General features: G+C 46.8%; 2 protein-coding genes across 3 annotated transcripts in view; both read left to right on the forward strand.

Annotated features, from left to right (window-relative positions):
* Nucleotides 1–20707, forward strand: part of Poteml2 (POTE ankyrin domain family member M like 2) — a 464489-nt gene that overhangs the window by 226682 nt on the left and 217100 nt on the right.
* LOC148000434 (uncharacterized) lies at nucleotides 10434–19646 on the forward strand. 2 transcript variants are annotated; one of them, XM_087589504.1, is made up of 4 exons: nucleotides 10434–18500; nucleotides 18603–18925; nucleotides 19073–19125; nucleotides 19501–19646. In XM_087589504.1, exons 1-3 carry the CDS (start codon nucleotides 10438–10440, stop codon nucleotides 19105–19107), a joined length of 8421 nt encoding a protein of 2806 aa, XP_087445630.1. In that variant the 5' UTR covers nucleotides 10434–10437; the 3' UTR covers nucleotides 19108–19125; nucleotides 19501–19646. The 2 variants fall into 2 exon arrangements, with proteins under 2 accessions (XP_087445630.1, XP_087445631.1); XM_087589505.1 differs by lacking the exon at nucleotides 19073–19125.

A 20707-nucleotide genomic window follows, 5' to 3' on the forward strand; every position in this document is an offset into this window, starting at 1 on the left:
GCCAGCATTTGCTGTCACCTGAGTTTTTGATCTTACCCATTCTCACTGGTGTGAGGTGAAATCTCAGGGTTGTTTTGATTTGCATTTCCATTATGACTAAAGATGTTGAACATTACTTTAGATGTTTCTCAGCCATTTCGCCTTCCTCAGCTGTGAATTCTTTGTTTAGCTCTGAACCCCATTTTTTAATAGGGTTATTTGTCTCGCTGCGGGCTAACTTCTTGAGTTCTTTGTATATTTTGGATATAAGGCCTCTATCTGTTGTAGGATTGGTAAAGATCTTTTCCCAATCTGTTGGTGGCCGTTTTGTCCTAACCACAGTGTCCTTTGCCTTACAGAAGCTTTGCAGTTTTATGAGATCCCATTTGTCGATTCTTGATCTTAGAGCATAAGCCATTGGTGTTTTGTTCAGGAAATTTTTTCCAGTGCCCATGTGTTCCAGATGCTTCCCTAGTTTTTCTTCTATTAGTTTGAGTGTATCTGGTTTGATGTGGAGGTCCTTGATCCACTTGGACTTAAGCTTTGTACAGGGTGATAAGCATGGATCGATCTGCATTCTTCTACATGTTGACCTCCAGTTGAACCAGCACCATTTGCTGAAAATGCTATCTTTTTTCCATTGGATGGTTTTGGCTCCTTTGTCAAAAATCAAGTGCCCATAGGTGTGTGGGTTCATTTCTGGGTCTTCAATTCTGTTTCATTGGTCTATCTGTCTGTCTCTGTTCCAATACCATGCAGTTTTTATCATTATTGCTCTGTAATAGTGCTTGAGTTCAGGGATAGTGATTCCTCCTGAAGTCCTTTTATTGTTGAGGATAGTTTTAGCTATCTTGGGCTTTTTGTTGATGAATTTGCAAATTGTTCTTTCTAACTCTTTGAAGAAATGGATTGGTATTTTGATGGGGATTGCATTGAATCTGTAGATTGCTTTCGGTAAGATGGCCATTTTTACTATATTAATCCTGCCAATCCATGAGCATGGAAGATCTTTCCATCTTCTGAGGTCTTCTTCAATTTCTTTCTTCAGAGTCTTGAAGTTCTTATTGTACAGATCTTTTACTTGCTTGGATAAAGTCACACCGAGGTACTTTATATTATTTGGATCTATTATGAAGGGTGTTATTTCCCTAATTTCTTTCTCAGCTTTTTCTCTTTTGTGTAGAGGAAGGCTACTGATTTATTTGAGTTAATTTTATACCCAACCACTTTGCTGAAGTTGTTTATCAGCTTTTGTAGTTCTCTGGTGGAACTTTTGGGATCACTTAAATGTACTATCATATCATCTGCAAATAGTGATATTTTGACTTCTTCTTTTCCCATCTGTATCCCCTTGACCTCCATTTGTTGTCTGATTGCTCTGGCTAGAACTTCAAGAACTATATTGAATAAGTAGGGAGAGAGTGGGCAGCCTTGTCTAGTCCCTGATTTTAGTGGGATTGCTTCAAGTTTCTCTCCATATTGTTTAATGTTAGCAACTGGTTTGCTCTATATGGCTTTTACTATATTTAGGTATGGGCCTTGAATTCCTATTCTTTCCAGGACTTTTATCATGAAGTGGTGTTGAATTTTGTCAAATGCTTTCTCAGCATCTAATGAAATGATCATGTGGTTCTGTTCTTTCAGTTTGTTTATATAATGGATCACGTTGATGGTTTTCCGTATATTAAACTATCCCTGCATGCCTGGGATGAAGCCTACTTGATCATGGTGGATGATTGTTTTGATGTGTTCTTGGATTTGGTTTGCCAGATATTTATTGAGTATTCTTGTGTCGATATTCATAAGGGAAATTGTTCTGAGGTTCTCTTTCTTTGTTGGGTCTTTGTGTGGTTTAGGTATAAGAGTAATTGTGGCTTCATAGAAGGAATTCGGTAGTGCTCCGTTTGTTTCATTTTTGTGGAATAGTTTGGAGAATATTGGTATGAGGTCTTCTATGAAGGTCTGATAGAATTCTGCACTGAATCCGTCTGGACCTGGGCCCTTTTTGGTTGGGAGACCTTTAATGACTGCTTCCATTTCCTTAGGAGTTATGGGGTTGTTTATCTGGTTTATATGTTCCTGATTTAACTTTGGTACCTGGTATCTGTCTAGGAAATTGTCCATTTCCTGCAGATTTTCAAGTTTTGTTGAATACAGGCTTTTATACTAAGATCTGATGATTTTTTGAATTTCGTCTGAATCTGTAGTTATGTCTCCCTTTTCATTTCTGATTTTGTTAATTTGGACACACTCTCTGTGTCCTCTAGTTAGTCTGGCTAAGGGTTTATCTATCTTAATGATTGTCTCAAAGAACCATCTCTTGGTTCTGTTGATTCTTTCTATGGTCCATTTGTTTCTACTTGGCTGATTTCAGCTCTGAGTTTGATTATTTCCTGCATTCTACTCCTCCTGGGTGTGTTTGCTTCTTTTTGTTCTAGAGCGTTTAGGGGTGTTGTCAAGCTGCTGACATATGCTCTTTCCTCTTTCTTTCTGCAGGCACTCAGCGTTATGAGTTTCCTCATAGCACAGCTTTCATTGTGTCCCATAAGTTTGGGTATGTTGTACCTTCGTTTTCATTAAATTCTAAGCAATCTTTAATTTCTTTCTTTATTTCTTCCTTGACCTGGTTATCATTGAATAGAGCATTGTTTTATTTCCACGTATATGTGGACGTTCTTCCATTATTTTTATTGAAGACCAACTTTAGGCCATGGTGGTCTGATAAGATGCATGGGATTATTTCTATCTTTCTGTACCTGTTGAGGCCCGTTTTTTGACCAATTATATGGTCAATTTTGGAGAAAGTACCATGAGGAGCTGAGAAGAAGGTATATCCTTTTGCTTTAGGATAGAATGTTCTATAAATATCCGTTAAGTCCATTTGGCTCATGAATTCTCTTAATCTGTCTAGGTCTCTGTTTAATTTCTATTTCCATGATCTGTCCATTGATGAGAGTGGGGTGTTGAAATCTCCTACCATCATTGTGTGAGGTGCAATGTGTGTTTTGAGCTTTAGTAAGGTTTCTTTTATGTATGTAGGTGCCCTTGTATTTGGGGCATAGATATTTAGGATTGAGAGTTCATCTTGGTGGATTTTTCCTTTGATGAATATAAAGTGTCCTTCCTTATCTTTTTTGATGACTTTTGGTTGAAAATTGATTTTATTTGACATTAGAATGGCTACTCCAGCTTGCTTCTTCTGACCATTTGCTTGGAAAGTTGTTTTCCAGCATTTCACTCTGAGGTAGTGTCTGTCTTTGTCTCTGAGGTGTGTTTCCTGTAGGCAGCAGAATGCAGGGTCCTCGTTGCGTATCCAGTTTGTTAATCTATGTCTTTTCATTGGGGAGTTGAGGCCATTGATGTTGAGAGATATTAAGGAATAGTGATTATTGCTTCCTGTTATATTCATATTTGGATATGAGGTTATGTTTGTGCGCTTTTCTTCTCTTTGTTTTGTTGCCAAGACGATTAGTTTCTTGCTTCGTCTAGGGTATCTCTTGCCTCCTTATGTTGGGCTTTACCATTTATTATCCTTTGTAGTGCTGGATTTGTAGAAAGATATTGTGTAAATTTGGTTTTGTCCTGGAATATCTTGGTTTCTTCATCTATGTTAATTGAGAGTTTTGCAGGATGCAGTAACCTGGGCTGGCATTTGTGTTCTCTTAGGGTCTGTATGACATCTGTCCAGGATCTTCTGGATTTTATAGTTTCTGGCGAAAAGTCTGTATGATTCTGATAGGTCTGCCTTTATGTTACTTGATCTTTTTCCCTTACTGCTTTTAATATTCTTTCTTTATTTTGTGCGTTTGGTGTTTTGACTATTATGTGACGGGAGCTGTTTCTTTTCTGGTCCAATCTATTTGGAGTTCTGTAGGCTTCTTGTATGCTTATGGGTATCTCTTTCTTTAGGTTAGGGAAGATTTCTTCTATGATTTTGTTGAAGATATTTACTGGTCCTTTGAGCTGGGAGTCTTCACTCTCTTCTATACCTATTATCCTTAGGTTTGATCTTCTCATTGAGTCCTGGATTTCCTGTATGTTTTGGACCAGTAGCTTTTTCCGCTTTACATTATCTTTGACTGTTGAGTTGATGATTTCTATGGAATCTTCTGCTCCTGAGATTCTCTCTTCCATATCTTGTATTCTGTTGGTGAAGCTCGTATCTACAGCTCCTTGTCTCTTCTTTAGGTTTTGTATTTCCAGGGTTGTTTCCATGTGTTCTTTCTTGATTGCTTCTATTTCCATTTTCAATTCCTTCAACTGTTTGATTGTGTTTTCCTGGAATTCTTTCAGGGATTTTTGTGACTCCTCTCTATGGGCTTCTACTTGTTTATTTATGTTTTCCTGGAATTCTTTCAGGGATTTTTGCGATTCCTCTCTGTCGGCTTCTACTTGTTCTCTAAGGGAGTTATTCACGTCTTTCTGGAAGTTCTCCAGCATCATGATCAAATATGATTTTGAAACTAGATCTTGCTTTTCTTGTGTGTTTGGATATTTTGTGTTTGCTTTGGTGGGAGAATTGGGCTCCGATGATGCCATGTAGTCTTGGTTTCTGTTGCTTGGGTTCCTGTGCTTGCCTCTCGCCATCAGATTATCTCTAGTGTTACTTTGTTCTGCTATTTCTGACAGTGGCTAGACTGTCCTATATGCCTGTTTTTCAGGAGTGCTGTAGACCTGTTTTCCTGTTTTCTTTCAGCCAGTTATGGGAACAGAGTGTTCTGCTTTGGGGCGTGTAGTTTTTCCTATCTACAGGTCTTCAGCTGTTCCTGTGGGCCTGTGCCCTGAATTCACCAGGCAGGTCACTTGGAGCAGAAAAGTTGGTCTTACCTGTGATCCGGAGGCTCAAGGTTGCTCATGGGGTGTTGCTTATGAGCTCTCCGCGGCGGCAGCCACCAGGAAGTTCTGACCGCCCTTTCCGGGAGCTTCTGTGCACCAGGGTTCCAGATGGCGTTTGGTGTTTTCCTCTGGAGTCAGTAATGTGTGCAGAGTGCAGTCTCTTCTGGTTTCCCAGGCATGTCTGCCTCTCTGAAGGTTTAGCTCTCCCTCCCACAGGATTTGGGTGTAGAGAACTGTTTATATGGTCAGTCCCTTCAGGTTCTGGCGGTGTCTCAGATGCCAAAAGAAAGCACTGTTGTTCTACTCTGTTTCCAGCTCTGTCTCTCTATTGAAATCTTAAACCTCATCCTGGCAACAGTTTTACTACAAAACAGCCCCACCACCTACTCCTTTTGAAAATAATTCAGCGCTCTGCACAGCAAGCATAATGTGAGCCTATGGGGCTGTTGACATTCAAGCCACCACAGAGGTGCTGGATGAGGTCTTAATATACATCCTGTAAGTGTAGCAATAGTCATGATGTTACAGAATAGTTGACGATACTGTGCCCTCCTCCCAGATTGCGTTGTTTACTTATAAACAAATTTCTACTAATTGCTGTGGTTCAGCCTTTGCACAGACCTCTAATCTCTCAAACTGGAATGTAGACATTTCCTTAGTACCCACCCTTAATGCTAAGTAATCAATGTAACCTTAGTTTATAGAATGAAGCACCTCATTTAAAAGTGATGCTTAATTGCATGAAAGAGAAGGTGATTATCCAGAGAAAGATTTGGTATAAAGAATATTCCCATCTCTCTCACGAAGGAATAAGAAAAGTGGCTACTTGAGGGGTAGTGCAGCAGAAAGTACAAAAAGACGGGGGGAGAGAGAGAGAGAGAGAGAGGGAGGAGGGAGGGAGGGGCGGAGGGAGGGAGGTGGCCTTTTTACTTGGAGAGTTTTAGAGAGAAACAGTGCAGAATGAACCATAGAATATGAAGGAAAGAGAATATTACAAAATCACTATTTAGAGGAAGAGTAGAGCAAAACATCAGAGGCCAAGAGTCACATTTTGTCCTTTCTATTTATATATTTCCATCTTACAAGGAAAAATGACTTCAGGTAGCAAAGAGCAGAAGAAATCTAAGTATAAACCTAAAGAGATCCACAGTAAAGACTTTGAAAAACTCTGGGCCAATTACTCAAGCAGACAGGAAGCAGACTTCACTGAATGTCACTGAATGTCGTGCTAACTTTCGACAGAATACACAAATAGTTTGGGGACTATGAATCCAGGTTCTGACATTATCAGAAGGGTGATAGAATGAATAAAATCAGTAAATTTTCAATCAAAAGTATCACTGCTAATTTTCGTTTTAGGATGAAAAATATAAAACAGATAATTTCTATGCGGTGTCTTCTGAGCATAGAAATTCTATTCCTAAGGCTACTGCTGATCGTGAAGCTTCCACCTCTACTGCTGACAGCCTGGATGCTGCCGAGCCTGACCCAACAAATTCTACAAATGCTACTGACTGTCTGGCTGCTCTTGAGCGTGAGCTGACTAATTCCAACAACACTGCTGACTGTCTGGCTGACCTTGAGCCTGATCCGACGATTTCTACCAATGCCGCTGACTTTCAGGCTGCTGTTGCACCAGAGCCAACTATGTCCACCCACCCTGCTGACTGTCTGCCTGATGTGGAACCAGAGCCAACTATGTCCACCCACCCTGCTGACACTCTGGCTGCTCTTGAGCCTGAGCTGACTACTTTCAACAACACTGCTGACTGTCTGGCTGACCTTGAGCCTGAGCCAAACATGTCCACCCACCCTGCTGACAGTCTGCCTGATGTGGAACCAGAGCCAACTATGTCCAATCACCCTGCAGACACTCTGGCTGCTCTTGAGCCTGAACTGACTAATTCCAACAACACTGCTGACTGTCTGGCTGACCTTGAGCCTGATCCGACGATTTCTACCAATGCCGCTGACTTTCAGGCTGCTGTTGCACCAGAGCCAACTATGTCCACCCACCCTGCTGACTGTCTGCCTGATGTGGAACCAGAGCCAACTATGTCCACCCACCCTGCTGACACTCTGGCTGCTCTTGAGCCTGAGCTGACTACTTTCAACAACACTGCTGACTGTCTGGCTGACCTTGAGCCTGAGCCAAACATGTCTACCCACCCTGCTGACAGTCTGCCTGATGTGGAACCAGAGCCAACTATGTCCACCCACCCTGCTGACACTCTGGCTGCTCTTGAGCCTGAGCTGACCAATTTCAACAACACTGCTGACTGTCTGGCTGACCTTGAGCCTGATCCGACTATTTCTACCAATGCCGCTGACTTTCAGGCTGCTGTTGCACCAGAGCCAACTATGTCCACCTACCCTGCTGACTGTCTGCCAGATGTGGAACCAGAGCCAACTATGTCCACCCACCCTGCTGACACTCTGGCTGATCTTGAGCCTGAGCTGACTAATTCCAACAACACTGCTGACTGTCTGGCTGACCTTGAGCCTGATCCGACGATTTCTACCAATGCCGCTGACTTTCAGGCTGCTGTTGCACCAGAGCCTGCTATGTCCACCTACCCTGCTGACTGTCTGCCAGATGTGGAACCAGAGCCAACTATGTCCACCCACCCTGCTGACACTCTGGCTGCTCTTGAGCCTGAGCTGACTAATTCCAACAACACTGCTGACTGTCTGGCTGACCTTGAGCCTGATCCGACGATTTCTACCAATGCCGCTGACTTTCAGGCTGCTGTTGCACCAGAGCCTGCTATGTCCACCAACCCTGCTGACAGTATGGCAGCTGTTGAGCCTGAGCCGACTATGTCCACCCACCCTGCTGACATTCTGACTGCTGATGAGCCTGAACATAATAATTCTACCAAAGCTGCTGACTGTCTGGCTGACCTTGAGCCTGAGCCAAACATGTCCACCCACCCTGCTGACAGTCTGCCTGATGTGGAACCAGAGCCAACTATGTCCACCCACCCTGCTGACACTCTGGCTGCTCTTGAGCCTGAGCTGACCAATTTCAACAACACTGCTGACTGTCTGGCTGACCTTGAGCCTGATCCGACTATTTCTACCAATGCCGCTGACTTTCAGGCTGCTGTTGCACCAGAGCCAACTATGTCCACCCACCCTGCTGACTGTCTGCCTGATGTGGAACCAGAGCCAACTATGTCCACCCACCCTGCTGACACTCTGGCTGCTCTTGAGCCTGAGCTGACTAATTCCAACAACACTGCTGACTGTCTGGCTGACCTTGAGCCTGATCCGACTATTTCTACCAATGCCGCTGACTGTCGGGCTGCTGTTGCACCAGAGCCCGCTATGTCCACCAACCCTGCTGACAGTATGGCAGCTGTTGAGCCTGAGCCGACTATGTCCACCCACCCTGCTGACATTCTGACTGCTGACGAGCCTGCACATAATACTTCTACCAAAGGTGCTGACTGTCTGGCTGACCTTGAGCCTGAGCCAAACATGTCCACCCACCCTGCTGACAGTCTGCCTGATGTGGAACCAGAGCCAACTATGTCCAATCACCCTGCTGACACACTGGCTGCTCTTGAGCCTGAGTCGACTAAATCCTCCAATGCTGCTGACTGTCTGGCCTATGTTGAGCCAGAGCCAGCTATGTCCACCCACCATGCCGACAGTCTGGCTGCTCTTGAGCATGAGCTGTCTCATGCCAACAAAGATGCTGACTGTCTGGCTTCTCTCAAGGCTGAGCTGATTAATTCCACCAATGCTACTGATTGTCTGGCTTCTGTTGGGACTGAGACAACCATGTCCACCCAGCCTACTGACAATTTGGCAGCTGTTGAGCCTGAACATAATTCCACCAATACTGCTGACGGTAAGGACTCTGTTGAACAAGAGCCATCTAAGCCCACCTACCGTGCCGACAGCCTGGCTGCACTTGAGCATGAGCTGACTAATTCCAACAACACTGCTGACTGTCTGGCTTCTCAGAAGGCTGAGTCAATTGATTCTACCAATGCTACTGATTGTTTGGCTTCTGTTGGGACTGAGACAACTATGTCCACCCACCCGGCTGACAATATGGCTACTGATGAGCTTGAGGCTACACATTCCACCAATGCTGCTTACTTTCTGGCGGCTCTTGAGCCCCAGTCGACTAATTCCTCCAATGCTGCTGATATTCTGGCTTCTGTTGGGTCTGAGACAACCATGTCTACCCACCTTGCTGATATTCCTATTGCTCATGAGCCTGACTATAATGATTCTACCAATGCTGCTGACAGTCTGGACTCCGTTGAGCCAGAGCCAGCTATGTCCACCCACCGTGCCGACAGTCTGGCTGCTCTTGAGCATGAGCTGTCTCATGCCAACAAAGCTGCTGACTGTCTGGCTTCTCTCAAGGCTGAGCCAACCATGTCCACCCAGCCTGCTGACAGTTCGGCAGCTGTTGAGCCTGAGCCTACAATTTCCACCAGAGCTGCTGATTTTCTGGCTACTGTTCTGCCAGAGCTAACTAGGTCAAACCACCCTGCTGACTGTCTGGACTCTGTTCAGCCTGAGTCATCTATGTCCACACACCCTGCTGATAATATGGCTACTGATGAGCTTGAGCCTACAAATTTGACCAACGCTGCTTACTGTCTGGCTGCTCTTGAGCCTGAGTCGACTAAATCCTCCAATGCTGCTGACTGTCTGGCCTATGTTGAGCCAGAGCCAGGTATGTCCACCCACCGTGCCGACAGTCTGGCTTCTCTTGAGCATGAGCTGTCTCATGCCAACAAAGATGCTGACTGCCTGCCTTCTCTCAAGACTGAGCTGATTAATTCCATCAATGCTACTGATTGTCTGGCTTCTTTTGGGACTGAGACAACCATGTCCACCCAGCCTACTGACAGTGTGGCAGCTGTTGAGCCTGAACATAATAGTTCCACCAATGCTGCTGATGGTCTGGGCTCTGTTGAACAAGAGCCAGCTAATCCCACCCACCGTTCCAACAGTCTGGCTGCTCTTGAGCATGAGCTGACTAATTCCAACAACACTGCTGACTGTCTGGCTTCTCAGAAGGCTGAGTCAATTGATTCTACCAATGCTACTGATTGTTTGGCTTCTGTTGGGACTGAGACAACTATGTCCACCCACCCTGCTGACAATATGGCTATGGATGAGCTTGAGCCTACACATTCCACCAATGCTGCTTACTGTCTGGCTGCTCTTGAGCCTGAGTCGACTAATTCCTCCAATACTGCTGATATTCTGGCTTCTGTTGGGTCTGAGACAACCATGTCTACCCACCTTGCTGATATTCCTATTGCTCATGAGCCTGACTATAATGATTCTACCAATGCTGCTGACAGTCTGGACTCCGTTGAGCCAGAGCCAGCTATGTCCACCCACCATGCCGACAGTCTGGCTGCTCTTGAGCATGAGCTGTCTCATGCCAACAAAGCTGCTGACTGTCTGGCTTCTCTCAAGGCTGAGCCAACCATGTCCACCCAGCCTGCTGACAGTTCGGCAGCTGTTGAGCCTGAGCCTACAATTTCCACCAGAGCTGCTGATTTTCTGGCTACTGTTCTGCCAGAGCTAACTAGGTCAAACCACCCTGCTGACTGTCTGGACTCTGTTCAGCCTGAGTCATCTATGTCCACACACCCTGCTGATAATATGGCTACTGATGAGCTTGAGCCTACACATTCCACCAATGCTGCTTACTGTCTGGCTGCTCTTGAGCCTGAGTCGACTAAATCCTCCAATGCTGCTGACTGTCTGGCCTATGTTGAGCCAGAGCCAGCTATGTCCACCCACCATGCCGACAGTCTGGCTGCTCTTGAGCATGAGCTGTCTCATGCCAACAAAGATGCTGACTGTCTGGCTTCTCTCAAGGCTGAGCTGATTAATTCCACCAATGCTACTGATTGTCTGGCTTCTGTTGGGACTGAGACAACCATGTCCACCCAGCCTACTGACAATTTGGCAGCTGTTGAGCCTGAACATAATTCCACCAATACTGCTGACGGTAAGGACTCTGTTGAACAAGAGCCATCTAAGCCCACCTACCGTGCCGACAGCCTGGCTGCACTTGAGCATGAGCTGACTAATTCCAACAACACTGCTGACTGTCTGGCTTCTCAGAAGGCTGAGTCAATTGATTCTACCAATGCTACTGATTGTTTGGCTTCTGTTGGGACTGAGACAACTATGTCCACCCACCCGGCTGACAATATGGCTACTGATGAGCTTGAGGCTACACATTCCACCAATGCTGCTTACTTTCTGGCGGCTCTTGAGCCCCAGTCGACTAATTCCTCCAATGCTGCTGATATTCTGGCTTCTGTTGGGTCTGAGACAACCATGTCTACCCACCTTGCTGATATTCCTATTGCTCATGAGCCTGACTATAATGATTCTACCAATGCTGCTGACAGTCTGGACTCCGTTGAGCCAGAGCCAGCTATGTCCACCCACCGTGCCGACAGTCTGGCTGCTCTTGAGCATGAGCTGTCTCATGCCAACAAAGCTGCTGACTGTCTGGCTTCTCTCAAGGCTGAGCCAACCATGTCCACCCAGCCTGCTGACAGTTCGGCAGCTGTTGAGCCTGAGCCTACAATTTCCACCAGAGCTGCTGATTTTCTGGCTACTGTTCTGCCAGAGCTAACTAGGTCAAACCACCCTGCTGACTGTCTGGACTCTGTTCAGCCTGAGTCATCTATGTCCACACACCCTGCTGATAATATGGCTACTGATGAGCTTGAGCCTACAAATTTGACCAACGCTGCTTACTGTCTGGCTGCTCTTGAGCCTGAGTCGACTAAATCCTCCAATGCTGCTGACTGTCTGGCCTATGTTGAGCCAGAGCCAGGTATGTCCACCCACCGTGCCGACAGTCTGGCTTCTCTTGAGCATGAGCTGTCTCATGCCAACAAAGATGCTGACTGCCTGCCTTCTCTCAAGACTGAGCTGATTAATTCCATCAATGCTACTGATTGTCTGGCTTCTTTTGGGACTGAGACAACCATGTCCACCCAGCCTACTGACAGTGTGGCAGCTGTTGAGCCTGAACATAATAGTTCCACCAATGCTGCTGATGGTCTGGGCTCTGTTGAACAAGAGCCAGCTAATCCCACCCACCGTTCCGACAGTCTGGCTGCTCTTGAGCATGAGCTGACTAATTCCAACAACACTGCTGACTGTCTGGCTTCTCAGAAGGCTGAGTCAATTGATTCTACCAATGCTACTGATTGTTTGGCTTCTGTTGGGACTGAGACAACTATGTCCACCCACCCTGCTGACAATATGGCTATGGATGAGCTTGAGCCTACACATTCCACCAATGCTGCTTACTGTCTGGCTGCTCTTGAGCCTGAGTCGACTAATTCCTCCAATACTGCTGATATTCTGGCTTCTGTTGGGTCTGAGACAACCATGTCTACCCACCTTGCTGATATTCCTATTGCTCATGAGCCTGACTATAATGATTCTACCAATGCTGCTGACAGTCTGGACTCCGTTGAGCCAGAGCCAGCTATGTCCACCCACCGTGCCGACAGTCTGGCTGCTCTTGAGCATGAGCTGTCTCATGCCAACAAAGCTGCTGACTGTCTGGCTTCTCTCAAGGCTGAGCCAACCATGTCCACCCAGCCTGCTGACAGTTCGGCAGCTGTTGAGCCTGAGCCTACAATTTCCACCAGAGCTGCTGATTTTCTGGCTACTGTTCTGCCAGAGCTAACTAGGTCAAACCACCCTGCTGACTGTCTGGACTCTGTTCAGCCTGAGTCATCTATGTCCACACACCCTGCTGATAATATGGCTACTGATGAGCTTGAGCCTACAAATTTGACCAACGCTGCTTACTGTCTGGCTGCTCTTGAGCCTGAGTCGACTAAATCCTCCAATGCTGCTGACTGTCTGGCCTATGTTGAGCCAGAGCCAGGTATGTCCACCCACCGTGCCGACAGTCTGGCTTCTCTTGAGCATGAGCTGTCTCATGCCAACAAAGATGCTGACTGCCTGCCTTCTCTCAAGACTGAGCTGATTAATTCCATCAATGCTACTGATTGTCTGGCTTCTTTTGGGACTGAGACAACCATGTCCACCCAGCCTACTGACAGTGTGGCAGCTGTTGAGCCTGAACATAATAGTTCCACCAATGCTGCTGATGGTCTGGGCTCTGTTGAACAAGAGCCAGCTAATCCCACCCACCGTTCCAACAGTCTGGCTGCTCTTGAGCATGAGCTGACTAATTCCAACAACACTGCTGACTGTCTGGCTTCTCAGAAGGCTGAGTCAATTGATTCTACCAATGCTACTGATTGTTTGGCTTCTGTTGGGACTGAGACAACTATGTCCACCCACCCTGCTGACAATATGGCTATGGATGAGCTTGAGCCTACACATTCCACCAATGCTGCTTACTTTCTGGCGGCTCTTGAGCCTGAGTCGACTAATTCCTCCAATACTGCTGATATTCTGGCTTCTGTTGGGTCTGAGACAACCATGTCTACCCACCTTGCTGATATTCCTATTGCTCATGAGCCTGACTATAATGATTCTACCAATGCTGCTGACAGTCTGGACTCCGTTGAGCCAGAGCCAGCTATGTCCACCCACCGTGCCGACAGTCTGGCTGCTCTTGAGCATGAGCTGTCTCATGCCAACAAAGCTGCTGACTGTCTGGCTTCTCTCAAGGCTGAGCCAACCATGTCCACCCAGCCTGCTGACAGTTCGGCAGCTGTTGAGCCTGAGCCTACAATTTCCACCAGAGCTGCTGATTTTCTGGCTACTGTTCTGCCAGAGCTAACTAGGTCAAACCACCCTGCTGACTGTCTGGACTCTGTTCAGCCTGAGTCATCTATGTCCACACACCCTGCTGATAATATGGCTACTGATGAGCTTGAGCCTACAAATTTGACCAACGCTGCTTACTGTCTGGCTGCTCTTGAGCCTGAGTCGACTAAATCCTCCAATGCTGCTGACTGTCTGGCCTATGTTGAGCCAGAGCCAGGTATGTCCACCCACCGTGCCGACAGTCTGGCTTCTCTTGAGCATGAGCTGTCTCATGCCAACAAAGATGCTGACTGTCTGGCTTCTCTCAAGGCTGAGCTGATTAATTCCACCAATGCTACTGATTGTCTGGCTTCTGTTGGGACTGAGACAACCATGTCCACCCAGCCTACTGACAATTTGGCAGCTGTTGAGCCTGAACATAATAGTTCCACCAATGCTGCTGATGGTCTGGGCTCTGTTGAACAAGAGCCATCTAAGCCCACCTACCGTGCCGACAGCCTGGCTGCACTTGAGCATGAGCTGACTAATTCCAACAACACTGCTGACTGTCTGGCTTCTCAGAAGGCTGAGTCAATTGATTCTACCAATGCTACTGATTGTTTGGCTTCTGTTGGGACTGAGACAACTATGTCCACCCACCCGGCTGACAATATGGCTACTGATGAGCTTGAGGCTACACATTCCACCAATGCTGCTTACTTTCTGGCGGCTCTTGAGCCCCAGTCGACTAATTCCTCCAATGCTGCTGATATTCTGGCTTCTGTTGGGTCTGAGACAACCATGTCTACCCACCTTGCTGATATTCCTATTGCTCATGAGCCTGACTATAATGATTCTACCAATGCTGCTGACAGTCTGGACTCCGTTGAGCCAGAGCCAGCTATGTCCACCCACCGTGCCGACAGTCTGGCTGCTCTTGAGCATGAGCTGTCTCATGCCAACAAAGCTGCTGACTGTCTGGCTTCTCTCAAGGCTGAGCCAACCATGTCCACCCAGCCTGCTGACAGTTCGGCAGCTGTTGAGCCTGAGCCTACAATTTCCACCAGAGCTGCTGATTTTCTGGCTACTGTTCTGCCAGAGCTAACTAGGTCAAACCACCCTGCTGACTGTCTGGACTCTGTTCAGCCTGAGTCATCTATGTCCACACACCCTGCTGATAATATGGCTACTGATGAGCTTGAGCCTACAAATTTGACCAACGCTGCTTACTGTCTGGCTGCTCTTGAGCCTGAGTCGACTAAATCCTCCAATGCTGCTGACTGTCTGGCCTATGTTGAGCCAGAGCCAGGTATGTCCACCCACCGTGCCGACAGTCTGGCTTCTCTTGAGCATGAGCTGTCTCATGCCAACAAAGATGCTGACTGTCTGGCTTCTCTCAAGGCTGAGCTGATTAATTCCACCAATGCTACTGATTGTCTGGCTTCTGTTGGGACTGAGACAACCATGTCCACCCAGCCTACTGACAATTTGGCAGCTGTTGAGCCTGAACATAATAGTTCCACCAATGCTGCTGATGGTCTGGGCTCTGTTGAACAAGAGCCATCTAAGCCCACCTACCGTGCCGACAGCCTGGCTGCACTTGAGCATGAGCTGACTAATTCCAACAACACTGCTGACTGTCTGGCTTCTCAGAAGGCTGAGTCAATTGATTCTACCAATGCTACTGATTGTTTGGCTTCTGTTGGGACTGAGACAACTATGTCCACCCACCCGGCTGACAATATGGCTACTGATGAGCTTGAGGCTACACATTCCACCAATGCTGCTTACTTTCTGGCGGCTCTTGAGCCCCAGTCGACTAATTCCTCCAATGCTGCTGATATTCTGGCTTCTGTTGGGTCTGAGACAACCATGTCTACCCACCTTGCTGATATTCCTATTGCTCATGAGCCTGACTATAATGATTCTACCAATGCTGCTGACAGTCTGGACTCCGTTGAGCCAGAGCCAGCTATGTCCACCCACCGTGCCGACAGTCTGGCTGCTCTTGAGCATGAGCTGTCTCATGCCAACAAAGCTGCTGACTGTCTGGCTTCTCTCAAGGCTGAGCCAACCATGTCCACCCAGCCTGCTGACAGTTCGGCAGCTGTTGAGCCTGAGCCTACAATTTCCACCAGAGCTGCTGATTTTCTGGCTACTGTTCTGCCAGAGCTAACTAGGTCAAACCACCCTGCTGACTGTCTGGACTCTGTTCAGCCTGAGTCATCTATGTCCACACACCCTGCTGATAATATGGCTACTGATGAGCTTGAGCCTACAAATTTGACCAACGCTGCTTACTGTCTGGCTGCTCTTGAGCCTGAGTCGACTAAATCCTCCAATGCTGCTGACTGTCTGGCCTATGTTGAGCCAGAGCCAGGTATGTCCACCCACCGTGCCGACAGTCTGGCTTCTCTTGAGCATGAGCTGTCTCATGCCAACAAAGATGCTGACTGCCTGCCTTCTCTCAAGACTGAGCTGATTAATTCCATCAATGCTACTGATTGTCTGGCTTCTTTTGGGACTGAGACAACCATGTCCACCCAGCCTACTGACAGTGTGGCAGCTGTTGAGCCTGAACATAATAGTTCCACCAATGCTGCTGATGGTCTGGGCTCTGTTGAACAAGAGCCAGCTAATCCCACCCACCGTTCCAACAGTCTGGCTGCTCTTGAGCATGAGCTGACTAATTCCAACAACACTGCTGACTGTCTGGCTTCTCAGAAGGCTGAGTCAATTGATTCTACCAATGCTACTGATTGTTTGGCTTCTGTTGGGACTGAGACAACTATGTCCACCCACCCTGCTGACAATATGGCTATGGATGAGCTTGAGCCTACACATTCCACCAATGCTGCTTACTGTCTGGCTGCTCTTGAGCCTGAGTCGACTAATTCCTCCAATACTGCTGATATTCTGGCTTCTGTTGGGTCTGAGACAACCATGTCTACCCACCTTGCTGATATTCCTATTGCTCATGAGCCTGACTATAATGATTCTACCAATGCTGCTGACAGTCTGGACTCCGTTGAGCCAGAGCCAGCTATGTCCACCCACCATGCCGACAGTCTGGCTGCTCTTGAGCATGAGCTGTCTCATGCCAACAAAGCTGCTGACTGTCTGGCTTCTCTCAAGGCTGAGCCAACCATGTCCACCCAGCCTGCTGACAGTTCGGCAGCTGTTGAGCCTGAGCCTACAATTTCCACCAGAGCTGCTGATTTTCTGGCTACTGTTCTGCCAGAGCTAACTAGGTCAAACCACCCTGCTGACTGTCTGGACTCTGTTCAGCCTGAGTCATCTATGTCCACACACCCTGCTGATAATATGGCTACTGATGAGCTTGAGCCTACACATTCCACCAATGCTGCTTACTGTCTGGCTGCTCTTGAGCCTGAGTCGACTAAATCCTCCAATGCTGCTGACTGTCTGGCCTATGTTGAGCCAGAGCCAGCTATGTCCACCCACCATGCCGACAGTCTGGCTGCTCTTGAGCATGAGCTGTCTCATGCCAACAAAGATGCTGACTGTCTGGCTTCTCTCAAGGCTGAGCTGATTAATTCCACCAATGCTACTGATTGTCTGGCTTCTGTTGGGACTGAGACAACCATGTCCACCCAGCCTACTGACAATTTGGCAGCTGTTGAGCCTGAACATAATTCCACCAATGCTGCTGACGGTCTGGACTCTGTTGAACAAGAGCCAGCTAAGCCCACCCACCGTGCCGACAGTCTGGCTGCTCTTGAGCATGAGCTGACTAATTCCAACAACACTGCTGACTGTCTGGCTTCTCAGAAGGCTGAGTCAATTGATTCTACCAATGCTTCTGATTGTTTGGCTTCTGTTGGGACTGAGACAACTATGTCCACCCACCCTGCTGACAATATGGCTACTGATGAGCTTGAGCCTACACATTCCACCAATGCTGCTTACTGTCTGGCTGCTCTTGAGCCTGAGTCGACTAAATCCTCCAGTGCTGCTGACTGCCTGGCCTATGTTGAGCCAGAGCCAGCTATGTCCACCCACCGTGCCGACAGTCTGGCTGCTCTTGAGCATGAGCTGTCTCATGCCAACAAAGATGCTGGCTGTCTGGCTTCTCTCAAGGCTGAGCTGATTAATTCCACCAATGCTACTGATTGTCTGGCTTCTGTTGGGACTGAGACAACCATGTCCACCCAGCCTGCTGACAGTTTGGCAGCTGTTGAGCCTGAACATAATAATTCTACCAATGCTGCTGACGGTCTGGACTCTATTGAACAAGAGCCAGCTATGCCCACCCCCCGTTCCGACAGTCTGGCTGCTCTTGAGCATGAGCTGTCTCATGCCAATAAAGCTGCTGACTGTCTGGCTTCTCTCAAGGCTGAGCCAACCATGTCCACCCAGCCTGCTGACACTTTGGCATCTGTTGAGCCTGAGCCTACTTTTTCCACCAAAGCTGCTGATTGTCTGGCTACTGTTCAGCCTGAGCTAACTAGGTCAAACCACCCTGCTGACTGTCTGGATTCTGTTCAGCCTGAGTCATCTATGTCCCCACACCCTGCTGACAGTTTGGTAGCTATTGAGCCTGAACTGACTAATTCCACCAAAGCTGCTGACTGTCTGGACTCTGCTGAGCCAGAGCCAACTATGGCCACCCACCATGCTGACATTCTGACTGCTGTTGAGCCTGAACATACTAATTGCTCCAGTACTGCTGACTGTCTGCCTGCTGTTCAGCCTGAGTCCAGTATGTCCACCCACCCTGCTGACAGTATGGCTGCTATTGATGCTGAGCCTACAGATCCTGCCATTGTTGCTGACTGTCTGGCTGCTCTTGAACCTCGGCTGTCTGTTACATGTGCTGCTGACAGTAGTGTGTTAGTTGAGAGTCATGACTCAGGACCAGCTAGTCACATTGGATTGGATTATGTAGTTGATTTACCTCTTTACAAGGAGAGTACAAGGTACAAACCCCATGCTGACCCAGAGCCCACTCCTGGTTCCTGCACTTGTTATTCCCTTGACTCCATTCAAATGACTAACCTGACTCTTTTGATATCCCTTAGTGAAGAAGAAATATTTGATTCTGCTACTTCAGATGAGGAATCTTCTTTTACTCCTGACGTAGAAGAAGGTCTGCCTGCTACTCAGGGTGCTGAGGATATTTTTCATGCTTCCGCACGAGCTGAACCAATAAACCACAGCTTGATCCTTCTCAGGGAGAGTGGATATCTTCGGGCAACAGAGATACCACGCATACCTTTTTTGCTCTTCATATGGCTTATATCCTCACTCTTATCCATCATAACATGGATGAAAATCCAAATTCAACAAGCATGGCATGAAGAAAATGGCCAAGGAGCTCCCACTAAGAAGAGAGTCGGACCAGGTAAGTTAAACTAAAATAGTAGCTTAAAATAGATTAAGATTGTTTTACTAGAAACCTAGGTCTCTTTTGTTAATAAATTTCATACTTCTATAGGGCTATTTACGCATAACCTAGAACCTGAAAACTTTATTTTTTCTCAATTTATAGAAAATAATTTTCATAATGTAACAAATCCAGTTTAGAGAAATACAACTGACCAGGTAATATTTTTTCCTACTTGGATGTTTCCTATTCTAGAATGAGGAGATTATTGTCACTTCCAGTGAAAACATGTGTTTCCTGAATGACTAAGCCGGGAAAACTTCCTGTTAAATGTTATTGTCTATTTATCGCTGTCATTCTGAACTCTGACTTCTGAAGTTAGCATAGCCTTTGACCGCAACATTCCAAAAGAAGCAACTTCTGAGATTAAAAATAACAAGAGAAGCATCCACCTTCTCACTGTTTCTCTCTACATTGATATGTCTACATTGATATCTACATGATAATGACACTGATGTTGTTGATGCTGGGCATGACAATATCACCAGAGATGTGCCTGATGATACTGTTAATAATTCTTCTTTTTCTTCTAGTGGCTGCGGCTCCTGATCCCTAGACCCTTGATGCTCCTCCAGGATCGATTGGAATATCAAAACACAGTCTGTGTGGGAGAATTGATCATATATATAAATTTTAAAATAAAATGTTCAGTCTGATTGTAGACTGAAGTAAAAATTGATTGTTTCATTGGAGTCTCAGTTGTGCCATGTGATGCTTCCTGGAAACTTTTTTCAATTATTTTCAATTTTAATATTTTCAATTTTAATATTTACTTATTTACTTTACATCCTGCTCACTGCCCCCTCCCTGTCAGCCTCTCCCATAATTGTTCCCTTGTGCCCCACTCTCCTTCTCCTCTCAGTGGGTAGGGGCCATTTGGTTATCTTCCCACCCTGGAACATGAAGTCTCTGTGAGACTAATCTAGGACACAATCTAGCTAGAAGAACCTATTCTGCATACAGGCAACATCCTTTAGGATAACCCATGCTGTAATTGTTTGGGACTCACACAAAGATCAAGCTGCACATCTCCTACCTATGTGTGTGGAGGCTTAGGACCAGCCTCTGTATGTTCTTTGGTTGGTGGTTCAGTCTCTAAGAGCCCTAAGAGTCCAGGTCAGGTGATTTGGTTAGTCTTCCTGTGGCGTTCTTATCGTCTGAGGGACTGCAATCCTTCCACTTATTTTTCCATGACAGTCTTCAAGATCCATCCAATTTTAGCTGGGAGTGTTCATCTAAGTCAGCTTCTGGGTGAACCCTCTCATGGGACAGCCTATGCTAGACTCTGTCTGCAAGCATAACAGGATATCATTAATAGTGTCAGGGACTGTTGCTTGACAATGCGATGGGTTTCAAGTTGGGTAGGCTGGTGGTTGGCTTTTCCCTCAGTCTCTCCTCCAGCCCTGTTCCTTCATTGACTGTAGACAGGAAAAAAATTGGATTTAAAGTTTTGTGGTTGGGTTGATGTTCGAATTGCTCCAGTGGGCTTGCTGCGTAGCTAGAAGAGCCAGTCACCCCAGGCTCTGTATCCCCAAGGCTATGATTCACAACCTCCACTGATTCTTGTGTGCCTCCCCTATCCCATTCTCTGTCTCTCTCTCTGAGGTTGTACCCTCACTCAACACCCTTACAAGTTACAGATCTCCATTCATTATCATGGTTCCCTCCTCCTTCCCACACTGAACCCTGCCTGACCCTATCCCTTTCTATCTCCTTTCTTAATCAGCTCCTTTCATCCAT

This window comes from Rattus norvegicus, chromosome 16, assembly GCF_021556685.1.
Source record: "Rattus norvegicus strain SHRSP/BbbUtx chromosome 16, alternate assembly SHRSP_T2T, whole genome shotgun sequence".
NCBI lineage: Eukaryota > Metazoa > Chordata > Mammalia > Rodentia > Muridae > Rattus > Rattus norvegicus.

Bases quoted from the DNA above. Each gene is read 5' to 3' on its own strand.
- LOC148000434 (XM_087589504.1), top strand. From the start codon at position 10,438: ATGTCCACACACCCTGCTGATAATATGGCTACTGATGAGCTTGAGCCT. The intron at 18,501-18,602 runs GTACAAACCCCA...GATATCCCTTAG, and splicing joins CTTTACAAGGAGAGTACAAG to TGAAGAAGAAATATTTGATT. The intron at 18,926-19,072 runs GTAAGTTAAACT...CTCAATTTATAG, and splicing joins TAAGAAGAGAGTCGGACCAG to AAAATAATTTTCATAATGTA.